General features: G+C 50.8%; 1 protein-coding gene across 3 annotated transcripts in view; it reads right to left on the bottom strand.

Moving 5' to 3' along the window:
• The window catches only part of ZNF423 (zinc finger protein 423), a 348,147-nt gene that overhangs the window by 6,918 nt on the left and 328,188 nt on the right, over positions 1 to 13,041 (bottom strand). For all 3 annotated transcript variants that reach the window (XM_068115290.2, XM_068115292.2, XM_068115291.2), the window contains one exon: positions 278 to 393. In XM_068115290.2, coding sequence (XP_067971391.1) covers positions 278 to 393 — 116 coding nt within the window. The remainder of the gene's footprint in view (positions 1 to 277; positions 394 to 13,041) is intronic.

Below are 13,041 nucleotides of genomic sequence, written 5' to 3' on the forward strand. Positions count from 1 at the left end.
GAATTTGAATCAATGGAATTTGTGTTGTATATTAAATTGCATGTTCAAGTTTGTGTTCTTTAAGAAAACTTGTGAGTTGCACATTAAATCATGTTGTTTTATTTTACATGAAATTGCACATTGGACATGAAATTTGTGTTCTACCAATATTCTACAGTTACCGCCAAGGCATTTCTTTTTTCTTCCAAATCCTTATACACCCCGCCAACCCCTCCCCTCCACTCTCCTCCCCCCACCCGGACCTCACAAGCCATTCACTCCCTTCACCATTCCTGACCTGCAGCTCTGTCTGGAAGAAGAATTTCTGAGGGCAATGTGAACAGTCGTATATCTTGTCATCTTGTCCATGAGCTGAAAAGATGTGTTGCTGCAGCCGGCATGCCTGCACAAACACTGCAAACAAGGTTGAAAGTTTTGTGGAACTTTTAGGGTCTAGGATGCAGGTCATTGTCGTGTAGTTATGTGTGGTTCAGATGCTATGTCATGATCTAGATGTCATCCTAAGTTCAGCAGTTCAGCTATTGTTATGAGCTGCCGACATTATTTCTCATCACTTTAACCCTTTATCATCTAGGAGAGAGAGAGAGCAAGAGAGAAAGAGAAAGAAAGAGCGCATACACAGGAGCAAGCAGGAGAGGGAGAGAATGAGAGGAAGAAAATAAGAGCGGGAGAGTAAGAGGGGTACTACGAAGAAGGTGTGGGAGAGAGGGAGAGAGAGAGAGAGAGAGAGAGGGGGGGGGGGAGAGAGAGAGGGGGGGGGGGGAGAAAGGGAGAGAGAGAGGGAGGGAGTGAGGAGTGAGTGAGAGAGGGGAAGGGAAAAAGAGAGAGTGAGTTATTTACGACCATGCCCTGGTCGACAGTCGCTCCAATTAGCGCCCTAGTCACCCACGCATCCCACCAGCATGCTCACAGTCCCAATAGCTACCCTGCAAGCCACAGGTAGCCAAATAATTTGACAAAAGGGCGGCCGGCAGGCCGGAAGCCGAATCCTTTCTTTCCCCCTGCCAGGCTACAGGAATGTGTCGGGCCTCCACCGGCCCCTTGTTAGCCGATGAGGCCGGGTGCAGACAGGGAGAGGTGCCCAGCATGCAAGGAAGGCAGGGCTAATTCTCTGTCAATTTGAAATTCAAATGGGGCGAGAAGGCGTGACGTTGGCACCGACCCTCTGCTGCTTCCTGTGCTTGTTAGAGATTTCATGTTAACCCTTTCTTGGCCCTAAATCCACATGCTAGCTCGCACAAGATAAAATTTGGGACTTTCACACGTGGATGGCAGCCCTTGCACCAGATTACAAGGTTTAGTCCGAGCACCACCAACGAAGTGCGACCATTGCGACACTAAGACCTTGCAAACTTTGCAATGTGACTTTTCACAGCACGTGGTCCTGAAACCCTGCTCTCTACCCATCTCAACCAGCAACCCCCACCCCACCTCTGCTGTGCCATGATCCCTGGCCGCCTGCCCCGCTGAAGTCATGAAACTAGCATCCCCCGGCGGCTCTCCATCAGGCTTTCCGCAACGCGGCCTGCATTATTAAGCAGCCCACAGCTCATTTGGGTTGCCCATTTCCCGTCGCCCGCTCCCCAAACTCTGGCGAATTAGGCTGGTTTCACCTCTTGGGTAGGGGCAGTGGGGTGGGAGCACAGCAAGGGCAGCAATATTCGAATGAAATATGTTCAGCTCAACTTGAAGTTTCACACATATTTGTAGGCTTTTTGTTCATTTGTGTTTTATGTTCCAATTCGTTCTTTTATCGTACTCGATATCTCAGGGTTTCCAACAGTACTTATTACCTGCTTCTTTGGACCACAGATTCCTGGGTACTTTGGCCACTGCCCCATGCGTATTTTAACCATCTTGCCTTGTACTATTGCCATACTATCTTGAACTTTGAACAGCTCTTATGCTTGACTTGACCTGTTTCTTTGCAACCAGAATATAAATGCCTGAAGAGAAGGGCATAAACAATTGATTGCTGGCAGTGGCCACGCAGTTTATATCCAAGTTTGGGTTCGTAACACCTGCATATTGGTACACCTCCATTGCAGGTGCTGTCCAAGCAGGTCTCCACCAGGAATCAATTTACCCTTTGGTCAGCATATCATAACGCAATGGCCTACTCCATTTCAAAAGGTACCATGGGATCTTTAACAGCCAGATGGATGGGACAACCAGCTCGATGCACTTCAATAGTGCATTATAATATATATATATATATATATATATATATATATATATATATATATATATATATATATATATATATATATATATATATATGTTTATATATTGTTGCGGATATGAGGACTGTATTTTTTTTTTGATTGTGTAAATTATTATTATTGTTTATTCTGCGCCCCCTGCCTCCGGAGCTGTGTAAAGGTGAAAGGACATCCCATAATTAGTCCACAAGCATACACGTCAGCCAATAATAGAATACCCCTGTTTGATAGTTATATTTTATTCTGTGTTTTAGAGTAAGGCTGTGTCTCCCATTAATTGAAGTACTCCATTGCACCAGTGAAAGAGAATAGATCCCCCTTCCTTTCACATCCCCTTTCGTCATTGCCAAGCCTCGATTGCCAATTACATCCCCTCTCGTCATTGCCGAGCCTCGATTGCCAATTACCTCCCCTCCAAAACCACCATTGAACAAGTGCCCGCCCGTCGTCATCAAGGGGGGAGCCAGAGGGTCGCATGACCAACCAGGGCCGAGGTGAGCACACCGATGGGCGTGTCCTGAAGGCCGGCGGCTTGATCGCTAGAGGCGCTATAAAGGCGCGCGCGCAAGTGGCGTGAGTCAGTCAGTCAGTGGAGTCGGAGGTCAGTTGGTTGCGTTGGTTGCGTTGGGTCAGTCGGTGGTGAAGAGTCGGTGGTGAAGGTGGTCAGTGGTTGCGTTGGGTGCGGTGAGGAGTCGGTGGTGAGGAGTGAGTGGTCCAAGAAAGAGTTGAGGGTTGGACCAGACAGTCAGACAAGTCCTGGGAAAGCACGCGACGTCCACAGCAGCCACAACAGCAGCTTGGGGCCTGAACGGGGGTTTTGAGCAGGGCCGCAAAGGAACGGCGGCTGCTAAACGCGCCGATCGTGCTGCAGGACCCCCTTGGACCTTCCTCTCCCTCCAGCCATCCACCTCCTGCCTTTCCACCCTTCTTGTGTACGTGAGTTTGTTTTGTTTGTTCTGTCCCTGGGTTAATTAAGTCTGTATAAGCTAGTATTTGCACTGTGTCACCTGCGTCTTATGTGTTGTAAATAAACTTGATTGCTCCTTTTTGCTTGTGTGTGTACAATAAATCCAATTACTCTTCTGTACGTCTTCTCGTTTTGTTCCTTTTCCTCTTTGCATTTCGTCGTTTTAGTCTTTTCCCAGATTGGGCAGCTGCGGTGCGATACGGCCAAAGTTCTGGGTGAATCGGGTGAGTTGGGGAAGAATCGGGGGAACTGTTAGGTCGCGGTTGGACCATCCGCTCGGCCCATCATAACATCTAAACCGCGATCAGTAACAATTGGTGTCAGGAGTTGGGATTCGGACCTGGGACTAAATTTGTTAGGCCCAAATTTTGGAACACCAATTGTGTTATTACAGTAACAATTGGTGTCGGGAAGTGGGATTGGACCCGAAGCGCGCTTAACGCGCTCAAAATTATAAAGTGCTGGAAATTTGTGTTGTTGTAAAGGAAAACCCAAATTTTGAAATCGCGCCATGGCTGGTCAAGGCGACGGGATGCCGGTGGGTGAGCTAGAGGAGGGGTTAGGAGTAACCCAGGATCAAATGGAGGAGAGCAATGGCAATGTGGTTGAGGGAGTATCAGGCGCGCAAAATGGCGCCTTTGCGCACGCGGTTACAGCGGCACCAAATCTAGCCGCGCCCGTGACCGTAGCAGCGCCGCTGGGGAATTCGGACCTTTTTATGTTACAAATGGGGGCCCTTATGGACAGGCTAGAAGCAAAAATGGATGCTCAGGGTGAGCGAATGGGACAAATGGGGAATCAGATGGATGCTCAGAGTGAGCAAATGAGGGCTGATAGTGAGCAAATGAGGGCTAATAGTGAGCGATTGGGTGAGCGATTGGAGGGCCAAATGGGGGTAATGAGGGACGAAGCGAGGGGTACCGGTGAGGGGTTAGACAATAATTTAAAGGGATTAGAAAAAAAATTTGAGGGGTTAGACAACGGGATAAAAGAGGTAAAGAATGGGTTAATGGGGTTAGAAAATAGGATGGAAGACAAATTGCGGGAAATAGGGGAGCAATCCGCCCGGGAACTCGAACAGATGGGGAACCAGATAGAGGAGGTGAAAATCGGGGTAGAAACCAAATTGGATGCTCAGAGGGATGAATTGGGACAGATGAGGGTGGCATCTACAAAAGAGATGGAGGAGATGAAAGAGGGGATACGACGAGGTGTGAGTGAGGAGGTCTCGGGGCTACGCGAGGTGGTAAAGCGAGGTGAGAAGCGTATGGAGAAAGAGGTGAGAAATGGGACGGAAAAGTTACAAGGGGGAATAGAAGATCTGACGGAGGAGGTGGAACAGCTGACAGAGGGACAGACGGAGTTAGTGGAGCAGGTTCAAAAGAACACTGCGGTACTAGGAGGGTTAAAGGCGACACAAAAAGAAATTAAAAACGAATTAATAGCAACACAAAAGGAATGTCAGATGGTACGTGAGGGACTGACAATGAGGGTGGACGAGGTGACAGAGATAATGGAGACGAAGGACCGAGAGGTGAGGATGCACATAGAGACGGTCACGGTAGCCTTAGAGGACGAACTTGAGGAGACGCACAGGGAAATAAAAGAGGTGAAGCAAAAATTAGAGGAAGTGGAAGAAGAGGTGAGTGAAATTAAGAAGAGACGGACAGAAACTAAAAGAGAAATCCAGGAGGAGGTGATGGAATATGTGCAAGGTCGGTGCTCAACTCATAATGTGATGCTCACTAACCAAATAAAGAGTTTGCAGGTGGCAAAGGAGGTGCGGAGACGAGGTGCCAAGGTGAGTGGCGATATAATCGGAAATGTACATGATGTGAGGAAAGCTTCAGTCGGCTTGGGGATTGGTTTGGATCCGGGTGTTCGTGAGAGGCCGTTGGTGAAGTGTGTGACAGGTCAGGTGTGCGAAAAACGAGGTGTGCGAGAATGTCCGACCATGGGGTGTGTGAGGAAAAAGTGCACGCCAAGGAGTGAGTGTGCTGTCGAGAGTGAGTCGGTAGTAGCGCGTGTGCGAGGGAGCACATGGAAGCGCGGTGTGGGGAGTGTTACGGAGGAAGTAACGAAAAAGTGCGCACAAGAGGATGCGCGAGAAAGGTGTGTAACGGACGGGTGCATGGGGAAAGCGCATGCTGTCAAGAGTAAGGGAGAATGCACGCCTGTGGTGAGTGTTACGGAGGATGTAACAAGAAAGTGTACGCCTGTGGTGAGTGTTACAGAGGATGTAACGGGAGAGTGTGCGCAAGAGTGTGCGCGAGAAAGGTGTGTAACGGACAGGTGCATGAGGAAAGAGTGCGCTGTCGAGAGTAAGGGTGAGTGCGCTGCCAAGAATGGAGGTGAAAGTAGTGAGAGTGACACGGAGCGTGAGTTGGTTGTGACAGGTGAGCGAGGATGTACACCTGGAATGGAGGGATGCACACCTGGAATGGTAGAGCGTGAGTGGGAATGCACACTTGAGTTGGTCGTGAGGCACGTGGTTGGGTGTGCGAGTGAGAGCACCCCTGTGATAGTCACAGAGGAGGTGACCGAGGAGGGGGCGCGAAGAGGTGTGTTGGTGAGGTGTGCGAGCGACGAATGTGTGCCAAGGTGTTCGGTGGTCAGGTGTGTGACCAAGGCTGTGAGTGGAATGAGTGTACCTGGGTGTGTAAGAGAAGGTACGACGAGGAGCATGGAAACGGCTGGATGTATGAGCAAGAAAGGGGTAGCGTATGCGTATAAGCATGCAGGTGAGGCATCGACGGTAACCGGGTTAGCGGTTACAGCGACTTTTAGCCGAATCGGGCCCTCAGTGCGTGCCGGGCTTCGCGTGCCGCGAGAACCAGCGGGGATCCGAGCCACGGCGGGTTCGAAAGGACCGCCGTACGCGATCCACGCTGTGCCTCGCTTGGAACGGCCGCGTCCGGGCTCCACGAGGCGGAGCGGGCAGCCCGATAGGAAGGGTCGTCATGGCGACCACGTTTTGTTGAGACGTGCCGGCAGGTCGAGATCGGGACATTGGATGGCTCCACGCCGAGGTGGTGCGTGGGATCTCGGCCCGGGTAAGCCCCCGTCCCTGCACCGAATGCGGGACGTATCCAGCCGTGGGCACAAAACAACCCGCATTCATTGCTCGGCTGTATGAAGCCGAGCTTTAGAAGGGAATTGGCGCACCGAGAGGATCTAATAAGTAGACGGGTGATGAGGATAGTGTTTTGGCCCCGAAATTAGAAAAAAGCAAAATTTGATGATTGGTACGGTGATTGGCAGATGATTGGCAAAATTTTTGATTGGCTGAAATTCGGTGTGCCAAATTGATAGTGGGACCTCCCCGATGTGGTGGGATGGGCAATCCACCATCCCTCACGGCGAGTGGGGGGCAAAGGAGCACTAGATTATGGGGTGTATGGCAGTGAAAACTAGCCCGGGTGGGTTAGGATATTGTGTGTAGGGATCTAGAAGAGATTGACATTAGGTAACGTTAAGGTTTAGTTAGTGACTGATACCTGTAGTGGGGACGCAGGTAGATTAGTATGGATGATAATGACGTGGGAGCGCAATAGTTTAAAGGGACGACTGGGAAGCGCAAGTTTCAGAGGGGATTAGTTAGCTGAGATGATGCCGTGTGTTTGAGGATTGAACAGGTGTGATTGCACAGGTGTGCAACTGAACAGGTGTGTAGAGCAGTGTATGAGTGAGTGAAGGTGATTGTGTATTGTGCTGACCCAATGGTCCAGGAAGAGGAGGAGGGTGCAGGTGGCACCAGGTGATTGCACAGGTGTGCAACAACAGGTGTATGTGGCTGTGTGGAATAAATGGTAGTGTGGAATAAATGGAGTATTGGAATGGATGGTCGTGGAGTGAGTATGGTGGAAATTGTGGAGTGGAGTGGATGGTGCGAAGGTGTGAATGGGGGAAGAGTGGACCCCCATCACGGATACCCGGGGCGGGTAGTGTAAGTGTTAGGTAGAGGGTACAGGTAAATTGTGGTTTGATATTGGCATCTGTGGTGCGGGTGAAGGAATGGTCTTTGGATGGGTGCATTAGTGTTGTGGAAATGGCTGGGCGTGTAGCCTGTTAGTGTGTGTAGTTGGTTTGGGCACTCCACCACTGTGAGGATGTCGGCCAGGTGAGGCCGCAGGTGGGCTCTGGGAGCCGGTAGTTGTTGTGGATGGGGCCCGAGGATCCGGAGGACGGACTGGGGTAGCCCAGTGCCAGAGGGCACCGAGTGGGGTGACAGAGCCAGGAGGGGCTTTCCCCAGTTAGTTAGGTTAGGGTGAGGAGCTAGGTAAGCTCGGGTGGCAACTGCAGTGGTGGAGGTGTGCAGGTGGGTAGACCTGCTGGGAGAGCTACACGTCGCAGCCCAGAAATTGTGCGAGGGCACCGGGAGATGAATCGGGGGAGTGAGACCCCAAATTGAGAAGCACCACAGTTTGGTCAATGGGAATTGGTTTTTAGAACCCATAGTGTAAGTGGCCAATGGATTGGCAGGGAAAGACCCCGGGTAGTGTAAAGGGTGTTAATGTCATTTAGAAAGTAGTTAGGATGAAGTCTCCTCGCACCATCTGCATCCACTCACCTGAGGTGACAGGTACTCCACACCATGCCAGGTTGTTTGATTATTTTTTATGATGCAAATGTTTGGATTGTGAGACGCATCATGACGTGGGTGTGATATGGTGCTTTGTGTTCCATCTCTTCCTCCTTATGAGGATTGATGACGAATTGGGTGATGGCAAATTTTGGATAGTGGGGGATTGTGGAGACGAATTTGGTATAGGAGAAATATGGGGAAGACGTGACAGTAGTGACGAATTTGTAAATGGGTAGATTTTGTAAATATTGGGTAAGGGCAAGGGTAGTGTAGGTGACAGGGGGGTGACGTACGGTAGGGACGAGCTTTCTCACTTCGCCCTCCGTATGCATTTCGCCTTGCATTGCCTTATTGATGTGTACCCTTGTGACCTTACCCCTCGCTCAATTGTCTCTTTTGTCTCCCACATGACCTGTGCGCCATTGGGCGCCGAGGGGAGCGTGCGTGAGTCGGCCATTGTGCGCCCGGCACTCTCAGAACCAGCTGTCTGCATCGATGCACCACATTATGGACCACATGTCTGTGGCCGAGCACCACCTATGGACCCCATGGGTTGGGGCATGGTCCCTCTACTGGAACCGGCCATGAGGGCCCGAAATCTTGCTGGCGGACCTTGGCCACAGGGCACCGATGCCACACAGGTGAAGCACACGTAGTCGGCCCTGTGGGCCATAAATAAAAGAAAATAAAAAGGACACATTGGGCACACTTTATTGCAAATAGGCCGCCAGTAAGAAAATGAAAGAATGACAACATCTGGAAGAACAAATAATAATAACCAGCAGAGGGAGCCGAAGAGCAAGAGACACCTGCAGGGTTAGGGGTTGTTGTTTTTATTTTCATGAACAATGGTGACTGCACCGATTGGTGCTTGGGTGGGTATTGGTGCGGTTTTGGGTGCTTTCATGGTGCATTGATGCAGAGCAGACTGTCTCCCCCCCCAGAAAGAACAATCACAGGTCCTGGGTTAGTTTTGTAAATAAAAATAGCATCATTGTAAATAATGCTCCCCACCGTCAGTGTATAGTTTGAAGACCATTCCGCAATTCGGTTAACTGTGGGCGTAAGTCTGTTAGGCAGGGTGCAATGGAGCAGCGGGACACATTTATTTATGTTTTAAAACTGTCACACTCAGGGTCAGGTTAAAAGTAGAGGGAACTACACCTACGTGTCACACTAAATAAAAGTTGTAGGCCCGGGACGTGCCTAAGAGGAGGAGGGTGCAGTGTTGCGGATATGAGGACTGTATTTTTTTTTTGATTGTGTAAATTATTATTATTGTTTATTCTGCGCCCCCTGCCTCCGGAGCTGTGTAAAGGTGAAAGGACATCCCATAATTAGTCCACAAGCATACATGTCAGCCAATAATAGAATACCCCTGTTTGATAGTTATATTTTATTCTGTGTTTTAGAGTAAGGCTGTGTCTCCCATTAATTGAAGTACTCCATTGCACCAGTGAAAGAGAATAGATCCCCCTTCCTTTCACATCCCCTTTCGTCATTGCCAAGCCTCGATTGCCAATTACATCCCCTCTTGTCATTGCCGAGCCTCGATTGCCAATTACCTCCCCTCCAAAACCACCATTGAACAAGTGCCCGCCCGTCGTCATCAAGGGGGGAGCCAGAGGGTCGCATGACCAACCAGGGCCGAGGTGAGCACACCGATGGGCGTGTCCTGAAGGCCGGCGGCTTGATCGCTAGAGGCGCTATAAAGGCGCGCGCGCAAGTGGTGTGAGTCAGTCAGTCAGTGGAGTCGGAGGTCAGTTGGTTGCGTTGGTTGCGTTGGGTCAGTCGGTGGTGAAGAGTCGGTGGTGAAGGTGGTCAGTGGTTGCGTTGGGTGCGGTGAGGAGTCGGTGGTGAGGAGTGAGTGGACCAAGAAAGAGTTGAGGGTTGGACCAGACAGTCAGACAAGTCCTGGGAAAGCACGCGACGTCCACAGCAGCCACAACAGCAGCTTGGGGCCTGAACGGGGGTTTTGAGCAGGGCCGCAAAGGAACGGCGGCTGCTAAACGCGCCGATCGTGCTGCAGGACCCCCTTGGACCTTCCTCTCCCTCCAGCCATCCACCTCCTGCCTTTCCACCCTTCTTGTGTACGTGAGTTTGTTTTGTTTGTTCTGTCCCTGGGTTAATTAAGTCTGTATAAGCTAGTATTTGCACTGTGTCACCTGCGTCTTATGTGTTGTAAATAAACTTGATTGCTCCTTTTTGCTTGTGTGTGTACAATAAATCCAATTACTCTTCTGTACGTCTTCTCGTTTTGTTCCTTTTCCTCTTTGCATTTCGTCGTTTTAGTCTTTTCCCAGATTGGGCAGCTGCGGTGCGATACGGCCAAAGTTCTGGGTGAATCGGGTGAGTTGGGGAAGAATCGGGGGAACTGTTAGGTCGCGGTTGGACCATCCGCTCGGCCCATCATAACATCTAAACCGCGATCAGTAACAATATATATACTAGACGACCCATGACCCGTTGGGTCAATGTTATTATATATAATTGAGGGGTTACCATGGTTACAGTGGGGGTCAAAGGTCAACCTATGGCGAAGATATATAATTTTCTCACACTTTCTAATAGAGAGGCAAAATGCCATATAAAACTAAATTTACTGGTTCTAATTGCTTTTATTTATCAATCCTCACAAAGAAGAGCAGTTTTTAGTAATGAGCAGTGAGGAGAAGACCCCTCAGCCAATGATGCCACCCCACAGCCAATGATGTGACCCCTCAGCCAATGATGCTACCCCTCAGCCAATGATGTGACCCCTCAGCCAATGATGTGACCCCTCAGCCAATGATGCTACACCTCAGCCAATGATGCCACCCCTCAGCCAATGATGCTACCCCTCAGCCAATGATGTGACCCCTCAGCCAATGATGCTACCCCTCAGCCAATGATGTTACCCCTCAGCCAATGATGCTACCCCTCAGCCAATGATGCCACCCCTCAGCCAATGATGCTACCCCTCAGCCAATGATGCTACATCTCAGCCAATGATGCCACCCCTCAGCCAATGATGCTACCACTCAGCCAATGATGCTACCCCTCAGCCAATGATGCTACCCCTCAGCCAATGATGCTACCCCTCAGCCAATGATGCTACCCCTCAGCCAATGATGCTACCCCTCAGCCAATGATGCTACCCCTCAGCCAATGATGCTACCCCTCAGCCAATGATGCTACCCCTCAGCCAATGATGCTACCCCTCAGCCAATGATGCTACACCTCAACCCTCAGCCAATGATGCTACCCCTCAACCCTCAGCCAATGATGCTACCCCTCAGCCAATGATGCTACCCCTCAGCCAATGATGCTACACCTCAGCCAATGATGCTACCCCTCAGCCAATGATGCTACCCCTCAGCCAATGATGTCGCCCCTCAGCCAATGATGCTACCCCTCAGCCAATGATGCTACACCTCAGCCAATGATGTCGCCCCTCAGCCAATGATGTCGCCCCTCAGCTAATGATGTCGCCCCTCAGCTAATGATGTCGCCCCTCAGCCAATGATGCCACCCCGCAGCCAATGATGTGACCCCTCAGCCAATGATGCTACCCCTCAGCCAATGATGCTACCCCTCAGCCAATGATGCTACCCCTCAGCCAATGATGCTACCCCTCAGCCAATGATGCTACCCCTCAGCCAATGATGTCGCCCCTCAGCCAATGATGCTACCCCTCAGCCAATGATGCTACCCCTCAGCCAATGATGCTACACCTCAGCCAATGATGTCGCTGCTCAGCCAATGATGTCACCCCTCAGCCAATGATGCCACCCCTCAGCCAATGATGTCGCCCCTCAGCCAATGATGTCGCCCCTCAGCCAATGATGCCACCCCTCAGCCAATGATGCCGCCCCTCAGCTAATGATGTCGCCCCTCAGCCAATGATGCTACCCCTCAGCCAATGATGCTACCCCTCAGCCAATGATGCTACCCCTCAGCCAATGATGCCACCCCTCAGCCAATGATGCTACCCCTCAGCCAATGATGTGACCCCTCAGCCAATGATGTCGCCCCTCAGCCAATGATGTCGCCCCTCAGCCAATGATGCCGCCCCTCAGCCAATGATGCTACCCCTCAGCCAATGATGTGACCCCTCAGCCAATGATGTCGCCCCTCAGCCAATGATGTCGCCCCTCAGCCAATGATGCCGCCCCTCAGCCAATGATGTCGCCCCTCAGCCAATGATGTCGCCCCTCAGCCAATGATGTCGCCCCTCAGCCAATGATGTCGCCCCTCAGCCAATGATGCCGCCCCTCAGCCAATGATGTCGCCCCTCAGCCAATGATGTCGCCCCTCAGCCAATGATGCCGCCCCTCAGCCAATGATGCCACCCCTCAGCCAATGATGCCACCCCTCAGCCAATGATGCTACCCCTCAGCCAATGATGCTACCCCTCAGCCAATGATGCTACCCCTCAGCCAATGATGCTACCCCTCAGCCAATGATGCTACCCCTCAGCCAATGATGCTACCCCTCAGCCAATGATGCTACCCCTCAGCCAATGATGCTACGCCTCAGCCAATGATGCTACCCCTCAGCCAATGATGATGATGATGCTACCCCTAGACGACCCATGACCCGTTGGGTCAATGTCAGTTTGAATAGATATGAGAATAGAACTAAAGCGAACGCTGGACATCATCAGGGAGATTATTTGGGCCAGCAAGCCATAAGACTCACCTCTCCAGCGTTCTAAATCACTTACCTGTGACACGTGATTTCGGCCCTTATCTCCGATCACGTTGACGGAAATCACCACAGCATATCGTCAAGATCCCTCCAAAAGGCTCGTCTTTGTCACATACATCACGCAACGTGCGATCCACAGCCTCGAAACTCTCTCTCCTGATCATAGGACACTCATCCCACACGATGAGTTTTGTACTTCGAAAGAGGTCTGCGATAGTGGAATTTTTATCGATGTTGCATACTCCATCTTCCCTCGGTGTCAGAGGGATTTGGAACCTTGAGTGCGCTGTTCTTCCACCAGGCATGAGGGTAGCAGCTATGCCAGATGAGGCCACCGCAGGGGGCAACTTCTCCACTCGCTCTCACTTTAGAGAGAATCAGGTTAATAAGAAACGTCTTCCCTGTGCCTCCAGGCGCGTCAATGAAAATCATTGATGACTGATTCGTGCGGATGTTGCTATTCGCGTCCATAGACGTGAGGTGTGATTCGTTGTCCGTGTCCGTAGCGCCGTCGGAGGGTTGATACGACATTCTTCCTGCAAATAGTATTGTGTTTGTGCTATCGTTTTGCCGATCAT

Source organism: Myxine glutinosa, chromosome 5, assembly GCF_964187855.1.
Source record: "Myxine glutinosa chromosome 5, kmMyxGlut1.1, whole genome shotgun sequence".
Lineage (NCBI taxonomy): Eukaryota > Metazoa > Chordata > Myxini > Myxiniformes > Myxinidae > Myxine > Myxine glutinosa.